General features: G+C 39.0%; 1 protein-coding gene and 1 long non-coding RNA gene across 2 annotated transcripts in view; one reads left to right on the forward strand and one right to left on the reverse strand.

Moving 5' to 3' along the window:
- Nucleotides 1–2,832: 2,832 nt before the first annotated feature.
- The window catches only part of LOC127513950 (uncharacterized), a 200,981-nt gene continuing 181,680 nt past the window's right edge, over nucleotides 2,833–22,133 (forward strand). The window contains exon 1 of the long non-coding RNA XR_007930531.1: nucleotides 2,833–2,992. This is a non-coding gene — a long non-coding RNA (uncharacterized LOC127513950). The remainder of the gene's footprint in view (nucleotides 2,993–22,133) is intronic.
- Nucleotides 4,909–21,797, reverse strand: znfx1 (zinc finger, NFX1-type containing 1). Its single transcript, XM_051896159.1, has 15 exons — nucleotides 21,646–21,797; nucleotides 19,832–19,917; nucleotides 18,255–19,738; nucleotides 17,872–18,158; nucleotides 15,999–16,237; nucleotides 15,783–15,905; nucleotides 15,294–15,442; nucleotides 13,916–14,059; nucleotides 13,501–13,612; nucleotides 12,197–12,456; nucleotides 11,897–12,036; nucleotides 10,013–10,313; nucleotides 9,387–9,497; nucleotides 9,163–9,258; nucleotides 4,909–9,028 (listed from the first exon to the last, which is right to left on the reverse strand). The coding sequence occupies exons 2-15, from the start codon at nucleotides 19,896–19,898 to the stop codon at nucleotides 6,569–6,571; spliced, it is 5,973 nt and encodes a 1,990-aa protein (XP_051752119.1). The 5' UTR covers nucleotides 19,899–19,917; nucleotides 21,646–21,797; the 3' UTR covers nucleotides 4,909–6,568.

Genomic DNA, 22,133 nt, shown 5'->3' on the forward strand with positions numbered 1-22,133 from the left:
CTTTTCAAGTCAGACAGAAAATAACCACCTTTTAACAACCCTAATAACAATCCTGAATAACAACAGAATTCGAACAGTAATGGTCACCACCCACAAGACTCGAGTTTTGTACCTCGAGAACCACTAATATTTTATCTCCCGAAAATGTTAAAGAAAAACATCTACATTTAAAGTTGTAAATTAGGCTACAACGTGTTCCTCATCCTACAATATGTCTTAATGCATCTTATTAATCTTGATCCTCACATTTTCTCATCTTGCAATTTTGACAGATTTTTGCAACTATCAAAATTGCTCCTCACACAAAAAAAAGCATGTCGGTGCATGTTTTGCTTTAACACGGCAAACAAGGCTTATTAAAAGCAAGCTTTGCTGACTCTGTAATTGACAGTGGTTTTACAAAATACGTTGGCAGAACCGGTGCCAAAAAGGAGGGGAGTCACCAGAGAACTGGTCCACTCCAAATAAAAGACTTGCATTACAGGAACATGAGCCAAAGTGAAATCAGTTCAACAGGGAGAGAGGAATTAACAAGCATATTCTCAGTGGATGCAAGTCTATATTGGAAGAAAAATAGTTAGAATTTTTAATGCATTGCAACAAGCTCAGTGAAAAAACAAACCCAATAAAAATGTGTGCTACACATTTCACGGAACAGAAGTGATCTGTTCTGGTTAATTATGTGAACCAACAGTAAATAAAGAATTCAAAATGTTCATCTGCCATCAAAATGAAACCACATATTTCATCAATGCATTATCCGGTCATGGATGAGAATTCTTGTTGCAACAAGCGTGTTTCATAACGGATGCGTAACTCAAGTAGATTAGGTAAGTTATTGGTGTTTTTCTCATCAGGTTTGGAATGGCAGAACCTATTAAGCAGGTTAATCTTTTAGCCACTGTAAAGACCAGTTTTTCCCCTTTACAGTTCCCATTGGTAATTACATGATTAAAAGTTCTCAAATTTTCCATGTTTCATAAGACACTCCAAAACTCTACTTACGATTACACATGAATCAGTTACATGAATCAGTGACTGTTAAAAGGACACGTAATCCAACATTAATTAAAGCAGCCGTACTGCAGGACACAAAAGTGCCTGTCGCTGAAACACAGAGCCAGGCGAGAGTGAATAAGGCTTTCATATGCTTTTGTGGCGAAGCTATAACCTTACCAGATCTATATTTGCACATCCGCATGCACATTATTTGATGAAAGCATATAGCTGATCACCACAGGGCCCAATGAAATTTTAATCAGTTCGTTCCAACCAGGCGGGTTTGATAAATGCAATGCAGAAAACAGCCAGATATGATTCTTATGACGTGCACACCAACTAATGCAAACTGAGAACAATTTTCAGTCATGAAACAGATAAACAGTTACTTTCCAGAGGATGACGCATCACAAATGAGATCTGCTTTATATCTCAATTTAGAAATCAATAAGATTAAATAGATAACAAATAGAGATTTTGCTGAAATTTCAAGCCTTTCAGATGTTTCTCCTGCATGAATACACCAGAAATCTCATGTCTCCAGAAAACATCTCAACAATGTCTCAAAATGTGCCCAGATTTTTCTCCTAAAAGTCCTAACGACAAGAGAAATTAAATAAATAAAAATAGAAACAAATGAGACAATAGTTGTATTATAGAACTGGTATATAGCATGGTGTATGTTTAATATCAGAAATATACCATGGTACTGAATGATTACCATATATTACATGGTTTCCCAGTCTTTTTCCTACTTAACATGATGAACCTCCTGAAATTAAAGGGTTCCTTGATTATGATTTGACTTTTCTAACTTTAGTTAGTGTGTAATGTTGCTGTTTGAGCATAAACAACATCTGCAAAGTTACGACGCTCAAAGTTCAATGCAAAGAGAGATATTTTCTGTTACAGAAATCACTTTTTAAGGACTACAACAAACGGCTGGTAGGGACTACAACAAGCTTCTTCCCAGGTTGGTGACATCACTAAACCCAAAATTTACATAAACCCCGCCCCTGAGAACACACAACAAAGGGGGCGGGGCCATGTTGGGCTGCTTTAGAGAAGAGGAAGAGTTGTTGTAGTAGAGTGTTGTTGTCATGCCGTCATTTTACGCCGGACTGCTTCACAAACGAGGGTCAATTCAACACTGGATTTGCACAAAAGATTAAAGGGTTAGTTCACCCAAAAATGAAAATTCTGTCATTCTACACCCATAAGACCTTCGTTCATCTTCGGAACACAAATTAAGATATTTTTGCTGAAATCTGACGGCTCAGTGAGGCCTCTATTGAGAGCAAGGCCCTCTCAAGATCTATAAAGGTACTAAAAACATATTTAAAACAATTCATGTGAGTACACTGGTTCTACCATAATATAATAAAGTGACAAATTAATAAACCCCAAAATAACGTTTTTTCAACAAAATGAAACATTGCTTCGGAGCTTTACGAATCGAATCAGTGGTTCGGAGCGCCAAAGTTATGTGATTTCAGCAGTTTAGCCGTTTGATAGGAGATCCGAATCACTAATTCGAAACAAAAGATTTGTAAAGCTCAGAAGCAGTGTTTTGATATCGGAAAGAACCACTGAACTCACATGAACTGTTTTAAATATGTTTTGAGTACCTTTATGTATCTTGAGAGGTTCGGTGGCTTTGCTCTCAATAGAGGCCTCACTGAGCCGTAGGATTTCATCAAAAATATCTTAATTTGTGTTCCGAAAATGAACAAAGGTCTTACTTGTGTAGAACGACATGAGGGTGAGTAATTAATGACTTAATTTTCATTTTTGGGTGAACTAACCCTTTAACATGACGGCACATGAATCAACTCCACAGCAACTACATAAATTTATCCACTAACCATTCAGAAATGTCTAAAAGTTGTAACTTCTTCCTGAGTCTCTCCATCAGTGTCGACTCCGGTTTGAACAATGTAAGGCTGAACACCGTCGTCATTTTGGCTGCGTGAGATTCTTCAGCTTTGTTGTTGTTGAGCGACCGAAGCTCGAGCTGTTAAAGCTCCGCCCTCTTCTGGAAAGGGGGCCGGGAACAGCAGCTCATTTGCATTTAAAGGGACACACACAAAAACGGCGTGTTTTTGCTCACACCCAAATAGGGGCAAATTTGACAAGCTATAATAAATAATCTGTGGGGTATTTTGAGCTGAAACTTCACACACACATTCTGGGGACACCAGAGACTTATATTACATCTTGTGAAATTATTGGTCCCCTTTAACACATTATTCATTATAAACATAATGAATAATCAATTGATAATAAATTAAATAAATAATTGAATTACTTATTTTGCCAATCTCAAAGCATTTGCAGTAGTGCAGTGCATGTAAAATGTTTTGTACTTGATGTGTTCAAATGTATATTGTTTTTATACAAATTATTTATTATAATTCTTAGTTTAAAATAAATAACTAAATACTTGAATTTAGTTTAAAATATTATTTTGTGTGTAGTTTAAATTTGAACTGACATTACTACAACCATCTCACAAACCCAGCATTGAGAAACCCTGACATATATCATGGTACTTTTATTAAAAAAAGGGAAGAAAAATGGCATTATAAACATCCTAATACCATGGAATTTTTGTTCTCAGCACCTGGAATCATATTCACCACATCACAGTTTCAACCACAATCCTACTTTCCCCATCTGCGGTACTGTAAAATGTTTTCTCCATTTGCATACTGAAGCACTTGAACCCTAATTACATTAGCGCTCACTCAGGATGGACGGTACGAGTTCGCATGTGCTCCGCTGTGTCTCTGTGAACCCTACAGTCCAATCTGTGTGACACTTAAATGATCCTCTCCATTAAACACAATGACTCATTGTGACGAACAATCATGCATAGATGCTCAATCCCTCCCCCAATCATGCGTCAGACTCCTGTCCTAATCTGCCCTTGAATTCAAACAGAAAATAAAAGTCACATCCATAATGAGCAGATGAGTGTGAAGCCATTGAAAAATCGACCGTAACCTCATGCCAATTACGCATAAATCTGCCAAAATGCCATGTTGATCTGTAGCAACAGTAAATATTCTACAGCTAAACTAATAAATTACATTAATTAGCAAAACAAATTTTGTCGTCATCACTCAGATTTATTGAACATTGATGTCTTTTATCATATTGCTGTTGCCACCATTGCACAAAAGCAATGAAGCACTGAGAGATCGATTTTTACCAGAGTTAAGGGATGTTCTTAGGCACGCATGAAGCATTAAACTAACGCAAAAGAATATGACTGATGTCGTTTTGCTTCACTTGCTTTTTTTGGCCCTATAAAATCACCGCTCGTAAATACTGTCCCCCAGAAATATGCATCCTGACACAACAGTTTTTGTTGTCGCTTCTCCACCCCACCCTTATTTCCTGTGCAGAAACTGCCGACTTTGCATTCGGGTTTATGTTATGACAAGGCGACATTCATCACATAATGAACTGATGTAAGCTGCTGGGAAGTCTAAATGGAAGTCATCCCAGCAGCTCACGACTAGCCTCTCGACTCACGTGACTGCTGGTATATTTAGGCTGAAAGCTCGGGTAATGCTTTATTATTAGCCAGATATCGGAGGATAAACCTGCTGAACTTGGCAGAGACCAGTGTGTTTCTTGATGCAGGTCAAAACCTGACCGTACATGAGAGAAACCACAGCTTGCATTATGGAGAGCACAAATGCATACTGACTTTGTCTCAATACAAGTTGTACACTGCTGCCACCTAGTGAAATTAACCAAATTAAGACAAAAGTTAGTACATACTAAACATAAGCAGTAAAGCATGAGGACTTTGCTGTATTCACAATAAAACATGGCCTCAAGAGCCTTATTGCATTTATGAAATGGTTAGTATTTAATAAAAATGATGAAGGACACACATTTTCATTAAAACATGATTTTATTAAGCATATTTATGATTAAGTGCTATTCTTCTGTGAGCATACAAGTAAGCTACAGGTAATTTCATTGGTTAACATTGTTTATGTTAGCACATCTGGATCCAGGATATTTAGGCCTGGTTTCACAAACATGGCTTAGATTCAGCCAGGATTATGCTTTAGTTCAATTGGGACATTTAAGTAGCTTTTATAAACATACATTGTGCATCTTAAGACAAAACAATGGCAGTGACATATTTTAAGATATGTCAGTGCAAGTTGCTTTTAGTTAAAACAGCTTAAACATGCATTTTAGTCTAGGACTAGACCTAAGCCTTGTCTGTGAAACCAGGGGTTAAAGTCATAGCCTGGAACACCATATCAATCCAATTGACCAATCAGCATCCAGGACCACAACAAGCTGCTTTATAAGACTATGTACTGACATCCTTCAATAGGAGCATGAATATGTTGCACTTAAACAAAGCAAACTTAAAAAAAAAAAAAAAAAGATTTTTTTTTTTAATAACTGTTTTAACATTTCAAGAAAAATATGCTTTTAAAAGCTAATGCATGAAATGTACAGAGCATAATATTCATAAACCAGAGAAACAGAGTGACCGGTTGCATGAACTGCTTAGACTAGTTTTACAAGTTACTCTTAAAATTTTTCTTTAAGATGGGTCAACTTGAAAATCAGTTACACAAAAAGGTCTAATTCAAACTAGTTCTTAAGTCAGTCTTAACATAGTGGCTATGTTTATACAGCTGGCCAATCACTAAGCATGAAATGCGAATAAAAATAGGCATTGATGAGTAATTTACTCATCAGTTAGCAGGCAGTAAGAATGATTTTGATACTCATGTCACTTTTTTAATCTGACATGAGCAAATCAAATCAAAGAGACAAATGATTTGCATCATCATGTTAAAGTTCCAGTGTATAATATTTAGAAGGATCTGTTAACTATGTTTTCATAATTTACATGATGAACTGTTTGGGTTTTTTTTTTACTTAGAATCAGTCATTTCTATCTACATACACTGACGGTCTCCTTACATCTAAGTCGCCATTTTGCACCGCCATGTATCTACAGTAGCCCTAAGCGGACAAACTGCTCTACAGATCGTGTTTGCTTGACTGGGTACTCTCTGCTGTCTCAGACGATGACATATTTGCCCTGTTTTGGCCACTGTAGCTTCTCTATGTGCTTCAAAAGTGAGACTGAGCTGTTGGTTGCAATTCGCAACCTCACCGCTAGATGCCCCTAAAATTTAGACACTGCACCTTTTAGGGAAAATTTGCCATCAGAATTTTACCAAAAGTTCCTTTTTTCCCCCACCAAAATGAAAATATGAGGATCAGTAAGTGGAAGGAGCAATTCATCAAGAGGTTGACTAGTTGCCGAACAACAAATATTCTTCCCCTCATCATGGCTACAACATAAATGTAAGCAAATAATGCAAAGTACAGTTTCATCGTACACTGGCAAGCGCTGAGAAAAAGTTCACTTTGAACCCTCTTGGTAACTGTTAAATTAAAACTTGCTGTGAAAAAAGGTGCAACCTGCTTACCTGATTAAACAGCATTTCATGATTTGTGTTACCAGATTAAAGCCCAACACCTATCTGCAGACAGAAGGCAACAATAACTAAGAATTTCAATCTTCAAAGTTTATCAGGTCAAAGTTTGCCAAGTTGGCAGTATCTGACCAGGCAGCATGTTGTGCACCATCCATCTCAGACGCCACAACGTTTCCCTGAATGAGAGAGTGGTTAGTACCTCCAATATCAGCGTTGCATTCTGGACATGTGCTTTTTTCCATAGCACCCCCACATTCACCAATTGCATATACATGTCCGTTTGGACATTTGTACCAATGTCCTTTATTCAAACCGATGGCTTTGAGTATCATCACCCTCTCCTCGTCAGTGATCCCCAGGCCGCTGAGCGGCAGTTTAACTTCCAGCTCTGTGAACATTTTCTTGACTGTACGTTCAAGACCCTCAGAGAAAGGCAAAGTGTCCTCCAGGATGTCTCTTAATTGTTGGACCTCAGTGTCAAAAACAATGCTTGGACGTCTCAACTGAGACATCTTGCAGCGCGCGTTGAGCTCAGCCAGGTAGGAGAGTCTCTTCAACTCACGTTCGAGATCTGCAACCTGCTGGTCTGAAAACCTCTGACTTTGATCCAAAAGGAATTTCAAAGCTTCTTCAACTTTGTGGGAGAACCCCTGAATATTGCCAAGATCTGGCATCATATGCTCTACCTGCATTTCTTTCAGTTTCCCAATACTCTCGAGGAAGGTCATCAAGTTCTCGAAATGCCAAAGTTGTTGGAATGAAAGGTCCTTTGTGTTGAGCCTCTGTTTAAGGGAGGTAAACTCTATGGGAAGATGCTTCTTCAAGTTCTTCTGTGCACGCAGTTGCGATCTTAGGACTACTTGCTGTTTCTTGATAATATCAGGCACACCATTGATCTTCTCCTTGACCATCTCAATGGCTGCCAGGCTGCGGTTGATGTGAGTGCCATACCGAAGGTTTCTACGGATGGGAGTGCGACACCTTGGACATTCCTTAAGTCGGATCGCCCTTTGATCCAGTTCAGCACCTTGGTCTTCGTCGAGATTCATGTAATGATCCATTCCTTTGGACTCAAACAAGTGCTTGCAATCTTCTAGCTGAATAAAACAAGCATCCGGTTCGTCTTCACTGCCGAAGAAGATCTCCGTGACCTCTTCTTTGTGGCAAACACGACACTTATCGGGACAAGGGTCTCCACACAGGCCTATGCAGCGGTGTCCGCAGGGTAAGCTGTTGTTACAGGGAACTAAACAAGGTGGACGGTCGCACGGTTCGTGACACAGCTTGGTACAGCTGTAGTGAGGGCACTGCCATTCGCAGGGTTCGATGCAAGGGGCACAAGGCTGGCCACAAGTCTTCTTACAGATGCTGTGGACGCAACGGTTCTCGCAAGGTGTGGAACATGGTGGACAATCTCTTACGCAGGGTTCCCGACACTTATGAGAACACACAAGGGTTGCTTGGCATTTATGGGTGCATCCTTTGTGCAGGCGGCCTTGATAGCATCCATGGCAAGTTCCTGGGCAAGGGTGGCCACATTTCAAGGTGATGCCACAGCTAGTTCTGCAGTTTGGCTCCCTTTTGTAGTCTCTGGAAATACAGCATGGTTCTTCTTGGATATGTCCACATTTCAGCTGCATCAGAACTTTCTCCATGCACTGAGAGGTGCAGGAATCTCCGCAAGTTGACTTGCAGGGATGGCCACATGGGAGGGTCTTTTGGCAGCGCTCTTGACACACAAATGTTGCAGGGTCTTGGTGGCAAGGCACCTTCTGATTGTGCTGGCATGATGGTATTATCTTGTCTAGGGGTACCCGGCATTTACCACACTCTTGGTAACAGCGCTTCGTGCATTTGTGGCCCAGTTCACACAACTCCTTTGGACAGTTCTTCATGCACTTGTATTTCTTGTGATCGGCATCGTATGGGTGGCACATACGGGTGCACACATGGCCACAATCCAGGCGGAACTGGCAGGGCTGATCACAACCACCCTCAGGGGCCCCTTTGAAGTCATCACCGCGGGACACCTGGATCTGTTTATCCGGATGGTTCTGACAGCTCAAAGTCAAAGCACTACCTACTTGGTCGTGCTCTCTTAGAGTGTGAAGGATGTTGCTCCACAGTTTAACCGAGCTGAGCATGTCCATATTTCCAATACAATAAAGACCCATCTTAGCACGAGAGAGAGCAACACAGACTCGGTTTGGTATGTTCAGGAAGCCGACCTTGCCCTTAAGGTTGCTGCGCACCAGAGACAATATGATGATATCATTCTCCTCCCCTTGGTATTTGTCAACGACATGGACTTTGACACCAGCGAAAGCTGGAGAGGGCATGAGCTTACGCAGACAGTGAAGCTGTCCGGTGTAGGTTGTGAGAATGGTAATTTGGGAAGGCTTGTAGTCCTGGTACAGCAAGTAGCGGCACAGCTCGACCACAAAATGAGCTTCGTGAGGATTCTGGTGGCTCCGTCCATCCTTAATCTCTTCCTCTGTCTCACAATGATTCACGAAAAAAAGATTTTTCAGAAGCCCCTGTAGACCGAAAGATACAGATGTCAAGTAAATGATAGTACCCAAATTACTTTAAGCAAACTGTGATAAGTTTCTGCATGTAATGCTTTAATTATTACAGTGACCATCTAAGGTTGTGTAATTATGTTACTTACCTTGACATTGTCATACTTCAGCACAGAGGGGTGGTTTTCCAGAGTTTCATAGATATGAGGAGTCAACAGACGAGCGATGCATGGCCTCATTCGATGCTAGAAACAAACAAAATAAACGGAACAGGATTGTTGTTTATGTTGTTTTAGCACATGATTCACTAGAGGAATTATTGACATCTGTGAACATGTAACCCAGTGGTTGATGTGGTGGCACAGAAACTAACCTGGTAGTTGAGGCGCACAAACGGGAAGTTCACTCTGACAAGCCTCTCAAACATCGACACTTCAAGATTGAAATTTTTGGCAAGATCGTACACTGTTGCGCTAGGCCTCAGCTGTGCAGGTTCAAATACAGAAAGACGTGTGTTAGCATCATGGATTCTTACTAAAGAAGCATTTATTGTTTACATAGTTCACCCAAAAATGAAAATTATCCTATGATTTATTCAACCTCAAGCCATTCTATCTGCTTTCAGACGAACACAGTCGGAGTTATATTAAAAAATATCCTGGCTCTTCCATGCTTTATAATGGTAGTGAATAGGGCTTGAGATTTTGAAGCCCAAATAAGTGCATCTATCCATCATCAAAGTAATCCAATACAGCCCCAGGGGGGTTAATAAAGACCTTCTGAAGCGAAGCGATGGGTTTTTGTAAGAACAATATTCATCAAATATCCTCTTTATGAGGTTCTCTGAGGAGTACATCAAAACTCCAGAGATTCCCAATAATCATTCAATTTCCTTGCATTCTAATGTTGCTAGAAAGTACACACATATTTGGCCCAGACTATTTCTTGAATCACTTCGAATTTATTGACAGTCCCAGCAATTGATCAAGTCCTGTCTACCTGTTGGTGATCTCCAATCAGTATGAGGTGCTGGCACGCTTTGCTGAGGGTGGTGATGGTGTGCGCCTCCAACACCTCCGCCGCCTCCTCCACAATCACCAGTCTGGGCTGCAGCTCCTGCAGAGCCTGTCTGTATTTAGCCGCTCCTGTGGTGGTCATACCGACGACCTGAGCCTGCTTCAGCACAAACAGGTCCTCACGACGACGGATTTCATTCAGCCGATCCGCCGCATCCTGATAGACCTGTTCAGCTTCGAGGGCTTTAGTACGAAGATCAGTCCGATAGCGCAAAACCCAAAGACTGAAGGAGAAAACAAAAGTGTTTATGCCATGAATTGAGTCTAGCTGGTTTATTTCACATTTTCCCCCGGTTTCACAGACAAGGCTTAAAGGATTAGTTCACTTAAGAATTAAAATTTACTAGTAATTTACTCACTCCCACATCATCCAAGAAGTTTATGTCTTTCTTTCTTCAGTCGAAAAAGAAATTAAGGTTTTTGAGGAAAACATTCCAGGATTTTTCTCCATATAGTGGACTTCACTCGAGTTCAACGGGTTGAAGGTCCAAATGTCAGTTTCAGTGCAGCTTCAAAGAGCTCTACATGATCCCAGACGAAGAATAAGGGTCTTATCTAGAGAAACCATCAGCCATTGTCTAAAAAAATACTAAATATATAAAAAAATTATATACTTTTTAACCACAAATGCTCGTCTTGCACTGCTCTGTGATGTGCCACGCATTACGTAATCACGTTGGAAAGGTCACAAAAGGGCAAAAAAGTTTAAACTCCATCTCATTGTCTCCTCCAACTTTAAATTCGTCCAACATCGTTGTATTATCTTTTTTTGTAAAGGCCGTTTGACTTAGTCTTTGCACATTCGCTTTGTAAACACTTGCTCGGTACTTCCGCTTACGTCATGCGTGACCTTTCCAACATGATTACGTAATGCGTGGCGCATCTCAGAGCTAGTGCAAGATGAGCACTTGTGGTTAAAAAGTAAATACATTTTTTTTTTTTTTTTTTTTAAATGACCAATGGTTTCTCTAGATAAGACCCTTATTCCTCGTCTGGTATCATGTAGAGACCTTTGAAGCTGCACTGAAACTGACATTTGGACCTTCAACCTGTTGGTAACTGTTGAAGTCCACTAAAAAATGAAAAAATACTGGAAAAATTCCAGAAAAATCCTGGAATGTTTTTCTCAAAAACCTTCATTTCTTTTCGAATGAAGAAAGACAGACATAAACATCTTGGATGACATTGAGGGTGAGTAAATGATCAGGAAATTCAAATTCTGAAGTGAACTAATCCTTTAAGCCAAGTCCCAGCCTAAAATGCATGTTTGAGCTGTTTCAACTGACAGAATGGATCTTTAATATGACTCAGAGAGTGAATCGGTTATTTTAATCCTATAGGTCTTCGGGTCTGAGTCTGTCATGATGGCTCTTTTCCATAACTCATGATGAACGAACGACTCAGACCAGAAGACTCGGGAGGTGAACTAATCATTTCAGTTTCCGGTACAGACTGCATAGCTTCATTTTATGGGGATGTGATGTGACAAACGAATGAATGACTCAGATTGGGAGGTGGGGTGAACTAATAGATCCAGCTAAGCAATGAATGAATCATTTCTGTTTCTCATAATTTGGCCTTGGCTGCATTATAGTTTTTTCTTATTCTAAATGTGATCAATGTTTGCATAAGTTGATGTGTTGGCTCTTAACATGTAACATATTAATTATATTCTGCTGACATGAACAACTTGAGAAAAGATTTGTTCATTTTGTTGAATGAGTCAGTAAAGTGATCCAAACTTCCCATCACTAATTTGTGGGTAGATGCTGCCATCTAGTGGAGGAAGTGTCTGTGTGTGTCTTACCGATACAGTTTCCATCTGTCTTTCAGATTCAGGCTCCACACATCTCTGATATGCCTTTCCTGTTCCTCGCGCATGGTTGAAGTCTTCCTCAGCTCTTTTCGAGCCATTTGTTTCATTTTTTTCTTCTGGTGGCCTTGTATCTGAACACACATGAACAGAACAGTAGCACTGAGGTCATCACAACACACACACACACGGTGAATCATATTATTAGAACATGTTAAATGCACACACGGCTTATTTAAAAAAGAATATTTAATATATGATATAAATAATTAAATAATAAATGAATATTCATACCTGCCATTCTTCTTGATCAGGCTGAGTCTGGCTCTGAATCTGACTTTGGTCTGGTTGAGGTTCAGTATCATTCAGGTTCAAAGACAACATCATCTCAGCCATGGCAGCGATGCTTTTCTCCTCACATTTCCGTTTTAGATGGTCTTTATCCCGGTGATCTGCATCCTCCAATATCCTCTCCGCCTGGATCAGATCCGCCTCTTCATCTATATCTATCAGTTCCTCACCCTCCAGTTGTGGCCCGTCTTCATCTGCCACCTCTGAAGAAGAAAGAGAGAGAGGTTTGTAATGCTGAATTTGCCATTGAGGCTTCTGGAGATTTATTACATAAACTTCCTATCTTAAGATTTGACAAAAGTTCTATTTCCTAAGTGGTTACAAGGTTAGGATGTTTCTGTAAAAATTGACTATTTAGAGATATTACTTTAAACATTACAAGTAGTCAAACAAGCTCAAAAATGTTCTGGATGTGTTCATTGGCCACAACAAATCTGAAATGTGTCTTTATCAGCATGCAGAAATGTATACCAGCAGGGGGCCCCGATGAGCTGCAGAAACAATGTATATTTACTAGCATTGTATTCATGCCAATAACTGAGAAATGTTGAACACTTTGTCTTATGATTAGTTTGGCAGTTGTTGCATTAAGTACCAAATAATAATAATAATTACTGAATCTCAGTTGGTGAGGGGAAATCATTGTGCATTAAAGAGGGCCTATAATGCCCCTTTTACAAGATGTAATATAAGTCTCTGGTGTCTCCAGAATGTGTGTGTGAAGTTTCAGCTCAAAATACCCCACATATTATTTATTATAGCTTGTCAAATTGCCCCCTATTTGGGTGTGCGCAAAAACACGCCGTTTTTGTGTGTGTCCCTTTAAATGCAAATGAGCTGCTGCTCCCGCCCCCTTTCCAGAAGTGGGCGGAGCTTTAACAGCTCGAGCTTCAGTTGCTCAACAACAACAAAGCTGGAGAATCTCACGCAGACAAAATGACAACGGTGTTCAGCCTTACATTGTTCAAACCGGAGTCGACACTGATGGAGAGACTCAGGAAGAAGTTACAACTTTTAGAATGAAACTGGACGTTTCTGAACGATTCAACTCATCAACTAGCAGCCACCCGTTTAAAGAATGAAGGAAAGCTGTTCCTTTTTTTAATGAGCATGTGGTGCAAGAACTTTAATGATGATGTGGAAGATTTTTCTTCAAGGGAAGCACAATCTATGATTTATTTTACCTCATACAGAACATAAAAAGCTCAATTGTTGCTGACATTGTAATTAGTCTATTAAAGTCTCACCTGCTCCAGCTGTTAGTTGTAGCCCCTGCAAAAACACATTGGATCCGATGCCGAGCCACTCCGCTATCATTGACAGCTTCTTCTTCCCCGCTCTCTCAAATCCATCATATTCCTAACACAGAAAGAAAGGAAGTTTTGAAAATTGCTGAGTAAAAAATCTTTGTGCATATTACAAGTCAAATGATTCATGTAAAAAAAAGTCTAATCTATCAATCAGACGACAGAAGGACTGTAGAAGATTGTGTGTGACAAAGTTTTGATCATGTTGATTATTTGGCTTTAGAAATTTGCTATATATATGATACAGCAGACATTATAGGGTTAAACAGGGTCCACAATTGCTTCATGTCTGTATAAACTATTTATGGATGGCATGTTTGGCAGCTGAGTTAGGTTGAATGTGCGACAGACTCACTGGCTGTATACACAGGCTGTCCCAGTGCTGAGCAGAGATGTATCTCTCCAGGAAGTCTTCTTTGAGGACGCCACGCAAGCTGCACTCGAGCTGGGCAGTCTGTCTCTTTAAGAGCTCCTCTGCTTCCTCCATCTCTGTATAGATCTGTGGACATACAGCAGAACTCGTTAGAAATATCATTAATATATTATGAGACACAATGGCACATAATTGTTTCAGATAACTTTTGGATTTGTCATCCTGGCATTTTAACAAGGAACAAATAAAAACACCTAAACAGATATACATTTAATTGAATTATCAAATTAAACATGCCATTAATTAGATTATTAATAAGAAATCTTTGTTACATATTATTTAACAGTTTATGCAAAAATTAGAAAAAGACTCATATATTTTTACAGCTTGAGCGTTTACAGCAACATTAAAAAACACAAAATTATTTGTATTCTACTGATAGTCCTGGGAAATAATAGACTAGTCTAATAAAATAAAATAATAAAATAAAATAAACCAATTATTTTTATTCTACTGACAGTGTTAAGAAATAATAGACTAGTATAATAAAATAAAATAAAATTATTTTTATTTTACTGACAGTCCTAAGACATAATAGACTATAATAAAATAAAATAAAATAAAATAAACAATTATTTTTATTTTACTGACAGTGTTAAGAAATAATAGACTAGTATAATAAAATAAAATAAAATTATTTTTATTCTACTGACAGTGTTAAGAAATAATAGACTAGTATGATAAAATAAAATAAAATAATTTTTATTTTACTGACAGTCCTAAGAAATAATAGACTATAATAAAATAAAATAATAAAAAAAATAAACAATTATTTTTATTTTACTGACAATCATAAGAAATAATAGACTAGTATAATAAAATAAAATAAAATAATTTTTATTTTACTGACAGTCCTAAGAAATAATAGACTATAATAAAATAATAAAATAAACAATTATTTTTATTTTACTGTAAATCATAAGAAATAATAGACTAGTATAATAAAATAAAATAATAAAATAAAATAAAACAATTATTTTTATTCTACTGACAGTGTTAAGAAATAATAGACTATGTAAAAAAAATGAAATAAAATAAAATTATTTTTATTTTATTGACAGTCCTAAGAAATAATAGACTAATATAATAAAATAAAATATTAAAATAAAATAAACAATTATTTTTATTCTACTGACAGTCCTAAGAAAGAATAGACTAAAATAAAATAAAATAATTATTTTTATTCTACTGACAGTCCTAAGAAATAATAGACTAATATAATAAAATAAAATGAAATAAAACAATAAAACACAGAAAAGTCACAATGAAATAAGAGTTATGTCCATGACATGGGCCTCACCTCATGATGGGCTCTCCTCAGGTGCTGTGGCAAACCTCTCCGGAAGTTTGCCGCCCTGGTCAGCTCCCTCAGACCGAAACTCTTGAGAGTTTCACTGTTACTTCGTCCTCCAACTCTTACAATACCATTTTTTAAGAAGCCATGGATACCTAGGACATAAGTTATGAATTATTGCATTATTTCATTAATGAAGCTGAAGAGTTTTTACTGTGCTAGTTTGAGCCATAAAGTAGCCATAAAGTTCAATGTCTTTTACATGCTTAAAACAAAGAATCTCTTCTGAGACACATGACATGTGAGATTACATCATGAGAAAGAACTCAGAAGTAGGAGGCTTCTCCATTTAATCTTATAATTGGCTCAAAGAAACAACTGAGAGATCTCATTTGTGACCTACAGAAATCTCGTTTTTGTCCATGCTATTACCCTCAAAGCAATCAGCAACAAGCTCTTATAAATACTATATAAATAAAATTGTTAGTATTCTACCTTCTAGAAACTGGTCAAGCGCATGATTGGTGTAGCAGACTACCAGCATAGGGCAACCATTTGACCAGGCCTCATGATTCTCTAGCAAAGCCTGAGCGATCTTTAGTCCTACATGCGTCTTGCCTGCAAAGAAGGAAACAAACAGGATCTTCATATTTTCCAGGTTTCAAAAAGAACAATTTTGCACAACAAAACCATTACGAGATATCTAGTCACCTGTGCCTGGAGGCCCCTGTATGATGGCCAGTTCATTGGTTAAGGCCAGTTTAAGTGCTTGAAGTTGGCTTTCATCGAGACCCATTGTTTCCTCATCAGGCCAGGCGTGTGGAGTCAGGGGGTTGAAGGGTGAAATCTTCTCCTTCCCTTCTGCCACAATGCACGATAGATTGTATGACCTTCCCTGCACCCGAAGGTAAGCTGGAGGATCTACATCTGTTCTGCACTCCACTATGTACCTAAAACAACACATGTTTACATTACATACATTAAAAATTTAAAGCATCACTATTGCTATTGTTCAGACCTGGAACCTACACTGTCCAAAAAAGTCGCTGTTTGGATTTAAACAGGCAAATACTTACGAGTCTATGACTGGATCCTTATTGCAGTGATTATTATGTTTCTAGCATGTTTGGGAACGGTTCTTTTAACCCTAATTGATGGAGTGTGTAGATTTTCATTTCTTAAAGGCACAATATGTAAGATTTTTGGATTAAGATATCCAAAAACCACCAGAACAATCTTATATATTTTGTTGACTTGTGTCCTTACAGTATCCCAAATGTTTCCAAGGATGTTTAAATACAGAGAAATAAGCAATTTTAACCAGGACACGGACCGTGTCAATGACATCATACCCACGTTACACTCGATTTCCAGGTGAGCAACTGTTCGGATACATTCATCAGCAGAAAACTATCATTGTTATATAACTCAACACAGTAAGTCTTATTGTTTAAATCTCGTTTTCTTGATTTACCGTGAGTACCATGTTTTACCATGCCTAATATCGATCTAGCTTACAGCAGTGTGCAACAAGTGTCGCGCTTGTCTCTCATTAGCAATCGCTCGTTCCGCTCCAACGGCTTTCAGCCACACCCTGCTTCATACTAAAGCAGTTAATAAATCTTTAATACATTAGCTTATCCGTTAATACGATTTCTGCCCGATCCGTCAGATTCTTTTCCACCGGCTGTAGACGTGAAGACAATGATTCCGCGAAAACAAGGTGTCATCATGCTACGCCTTTGTTTTGAATAAGCGACCTCTAGTGGCGGTAAAATTACGTATTATGCCTTTAAACAACCATGTAGGACAGGGGTGTCCAAACTCCGTCCTGGAGGGCCGCTGTTCTGCAGAGTTTAGCTCCAACCCCAATTAAACACACCTGAACCAGCTAATCAATATAACTAGGCATATATAAACTTCCAGGCAGGTGTTTTGGAGCTGGTTGGAGCTAAACTCTGCAGGACAGCGGCCCTCCAGGACCGAGTTTGGATACCCCTGATTTAGGAAGACACATCATGGCCATATTCCAAGATGACAATGGCAAGATTCATCAGGTTCAAATTGTGAAAGAATGGTTGGGAGGGAGAAAGTCTTTGGGATGTGCTGGAATAGACTTTACAGAGTGCTCACCTCTTGAATGGTCAATACAAGATCTTGACCAAAAATTGATGCACCTCTTGATTTATTTCCATCAAGAAGTGCATCAATTTTTGTTCAAGATGATTTTTTTGCAAATTCATGTGTGAAAGTGATTCTTCATGCTCCCTCCCAACCACTCTTTCACAATTTGAGCCTGATGAATCTTGGCTTTGCCATCCTGGAATATGGCCATGATACGTCTTCCTACATGGTTGTTTAAGAAATGAAAACTACACACTCCATCAGTTAGGGTTAGAAGAACTGTTGCCAAACATATAGCATGCTAGAAACATAATAATCACTGCAATAATGACCCAATCATAGACTCTTAAGAATTTGACTTGAAACTACCTAGAAACCACTTTAACAACCAACCAAATAGCAACCACCTACAGAGTTTTCACAAGTAAACAAGACTTACATTTACTTCAAACCTGCATACCTTTGAAAGGGAACATCATTTCCGTCTTGCTCCTGGAGACCTTCTAGGACGTATCGGTAGGCCTCAAAGTAAGCCGTGGTCTCGACCATCAGGAAGGAGTCTGAGGGCTGAACCATGGCCATTCTGGCTCTGCTGTCAGAAGAAAAAGAGAGATTCACCTCTCCGTGCTTTAGCAGCTTAGGGTCCCGATCGGCCACAGTGGCAAACAGGAAGGTTTGGAAGTTGTCCATGGAGAGACAGACAAGGGATCCATAAAGAAGACGTTTGGAATTTTCCCACCGGACAAACTGTATGGTGAGAGAACATGATTAGGATTCTGACCAGATACAGAGGACACCGAGTTGTCTCGGAAAACAGAAAAGAAACGCGCCATTTGTGATTACCTTAAGAGGCCGTGGGTCAAACTGCACCTTGTAGGCGATTCCCGTTGATGTGCAGAGCGGCAAAACCACTCGGGTGTCATTGTAAACTCTGATGTCATCAAAAATCCTCTTTTTTATTGGTACTCCATCTAGATTATCTTGGAGGTGCTTCTTGATGCCCTCTCGCAGCGGCCTCACGAAATCTTCACGCAGAAGTCGGAAGTGCGTGTCTAGATAGATGCGAGCATTAGGGAAGCTTTGAGACATTATGTTGGGTCTCAGGAAAGGCTTCTGGTCTAGGTGGAACTCATCAAAGGTTGGATAGACGCTCATCACCCTGAAGTCTTCCTCCCCAGGTGGGGCATCCTCATCATCTGCAAGGAAGGAGTACTTATCCGACCGCAAGGTGCCTTCCCTTGATTTCTCTTGGAGATGGTTCACCAAACCCTCCACCCTCTCCAAGTCCTCATCGGTACTGTCGAGAATATCCACACCAGAGGCACGCAACTGGTTGATGGTTGGTTTCAAAAGATTCACCAACATTGAGACAGACTGGACAGAGCTTTGTGGAAACATATTGAGGACATCCGAGAGAAGGCTGATGATGTTGCTCAAATGTTGGGGATACTGATCCCTTCGGGCCTGCACGTATTCTAACGTCATTCCATTCACATGACACGGCAGGTTGTTACGGAAAAACTTTGAGTCCTTGACGACGCCAGCCAAGTGCAGCACGATCTTGCGGTCGATTCGAGACTGGAAGGCCTTGTAGAGAACCTGACAGATCAGCTGCACCAAGTCGCTTCTCATCTCATCTTCCGCAAGCAGATTCTTAAGCCCACTGTTAGATGAAAGGGTGATGGCTACCTCGGACGCTTCTTTCTCCAGAAGACCTTCGAGTGTTTTATACCCCAGTTTGCGTACATTAGGTGTGCCGTCTCTCCCACTTCCTCTTCCTCTCCCATGACCCCCTCTACCTCTCATAGCTTCTTCTCTTCCTCTTTGACGTTCTTCACCGTGTGGTCCGACTCGGGAACAACTTTTGGACCGACTCTGACTTGTGAATCCAGTCATGTTTCCACTGGCTTGGTGGCGGTATATGTATTCAGAGCGGTTGCTTGAATTCAGAGGATCCGGAAGAGAATAATTGACAACATTTTGATGAATGAACCCAAAACCAGGTCTCCCAAATGCTCGTAAGGGTGCATTTGTTGGGCGTCCCCTTATCACAGGGCGGTGGTCACCATTCCCAATTGCATTCCCCTGATGATGTGGCTTGTTTTCTCCTCTTCTCGGTCCTCTGCCCCTTCCATCTCCTCCTCCACCTCCTCTTGCACCTTGTGCTTGTTCATCCCGACATCTTTCCCTTTGGCTGTTTGTACTTCCACCAGCTTGTTGGTGACCTCGACCCCTTCCATCTCCTCTTCCTCCTCCCTCCCCTCGGCCACCTCCTCTGCCTCGATTAGGAGACCCACTTGCTTGTCTTTGACCAGGCACAGAACCATCTGTTAAAATAAAATTGTGGTGTATAATTAATGAGGATGTATACTGATTGACAAGTTGAAAGACGGAATGTAACGAAGCAAAAAGAAAGATACCTCTTCTTTGAGGGCCAGGGAAGCCTCCTCTTCCTCTTTGTTGTCCTCCTCCTCTTGGATTGACCATTATACAGCTGTTAATATCTCTGCAAGGCAATTATACCAAAAATAATGAAGAAGAAAATGTTATATAACTTCTCTGTAGACCCCTCCAATACATTCACTGCAGTTGAAAGCCTGGATCTAATGCAATGACTTCCATACTTTTTATGCTGGGTTAAAAACAACCCAAGTTCTGGGTTTGTCCAACCCAATTGCTGGGTTTGTCCATTTTCAACCCAAATGGACAAACCCAGCAATTGGGGTTGTTTTAACCCAGCCGTTGGGTTAAATGTTAGCCCAACCTGCTGGATAGTTTTATTTAACTCAACTATTGTTTAAAAATTACTGTTTTACTTGCTTAAAATTAACCCAAAATATGTTGGAAATTAACATTTATTAATATGTTTAAGAAATGAACATTTATTAATAGGTTTAATGAATAATAATTAAACAATAAACATTTATTAAATTGCTTATTAATAAATGTTCACCTTTTGATTATTATTGTTGCCTCTAGCAATTATGTGTCTGATTTTTAATTTCCAACCTATTTTAGGTTCATTTTAAGCCAGACATACAGTCATTTTTAATCAATATTTGAGTTAAATAAAACTGCCCAGCATGTTGGGCAAACATTTAACCCAACCACTAAGTTTGTCCATTTTCAACCCAACTGGGGTTGTTTTTAACCCAGCATTTTGAGTCTTGAATCACCCTTAATATTTACAAACCAATATGTGCAGTAGTAGTAATATAGCTTTTTTTTAATGCCATGTCAGCATCTTCATGACAAAAACAGAGTTACAAAAATACAAGAGTTGCATAAATACAATAAAAAAAAAAAATAAAAAAAAATGGAAAAACAAAAAGGCAGGAAAAATCTGGTAAAATCTCCCTAAACAAGTGCTTAAGTGAGCTTACTACATAAAAATGTGGTCTACTTGCATTAAAAGTGTGACAGTCCAATAAAATATGTTTATTGGAAAGGGGGGTCTTGCAGAACATGCATATAGTTGGTTCTTTGCAGAGTGCATTACTCGAAACAATTTGTACAAACAGCACCATACAATGGATTACATGCAAAAAGTAACCTGCTCAAAATCCTTAGTTAATCTCTCAAAGGTAAATATTTATTTATCCCAATGAATATGTATCAGTGGCATCAGAATGAAAAGTCCTCGTGTCATTGTTCACAAACAAGATATCAAAATGCTTATTCATGTTGTCAGTATAAGTGCACTCTGTCAGCATTTCCTGATTTAAACTATATGGCATGTAAGTATAAGTATAATGTATTTTGATCAGCATTACGCATAGCAATTGATGTGGGAAACAGCAGATGAATGTAACTTGATATTCCTCTGTGAACGATCAGTTTCATTTCTCGCTATAGTAGCCTATATAAATAGACTACAGAACCTAATATCGCACGCATATATATATATATGCAATAGCCTATAATAACATGCGTTTATATATATATATATATATATATATTTTTTTTTTTCAAACGGTTTATTATAACGTCACAACATGTTGTAAAATGAATATTACTCGCTTTCTTTCGTAAAAAAAAAAAATACATTTAAAATTAAATGACTGCGCACTGTCTACTTACCGGAAATAAGCAGGCTAGCAAAAACAAAACGGGCTAAAAACTGTTTTCTTTGAGACGAATAAAAACAGCGGCGACAGCAAATGACACTAGCTATAAAATGCAGATAATACTGTAAACAAAGCGATTTTTATTTAAGATGATCTTAAGCACTCACCTGGTTATGATGTCTCAAGTAGGCTGCCAGTGCATCTTTCATCTCGTCAGTCTTTAAATACCGGTCTAGTTTCGTTTCTCTTTGCTGAGGGCGGATCAGATCAGCCGGTTTCAATGAGTCAGAACCGAAAGTGATGAACGGAAAACAAAAGCCCGTTGCCGTGGTGCGATTTAGACTTGGGCTAAAGGGGAGGCCGGGGTTAGTTGTCACATAGGATATACCTCAGTAAGTAAAAAATTAACAAAATAAACGAGAACACACTGACATACACTGTTAATGCAATGGGCGCACACACACAGACATATGGCATTTGGTCATATCAGTAAGTCATTTGAGTACAAAATTCAAATTAAAGTGAATAGGAAATTATTATAATAGTTCACCCAAAAATGAAAATTCTGTCATCATCATCAAAAATGTCGGTAACCAAACAGTTGATGGACCCTATTGACTTCCATAGTATATATTTTTTTTTCTTCTCCATACTA

Source organism: Ctenopharyngodon idella, chromosome 6 (genome assembly GCF_019924925.1).
Source record: "Ctenopharyngodon idella isolate HZGC_01 chromosome 6, HZGC01, whole genome shotgun sequence".
NCBI lineage: Eukaryota > Metazoa > Chordata > Actinopteri > Cypriniformes > Xenocyprididae > Ctenopharyngodon > Ctenopharyngodon idella.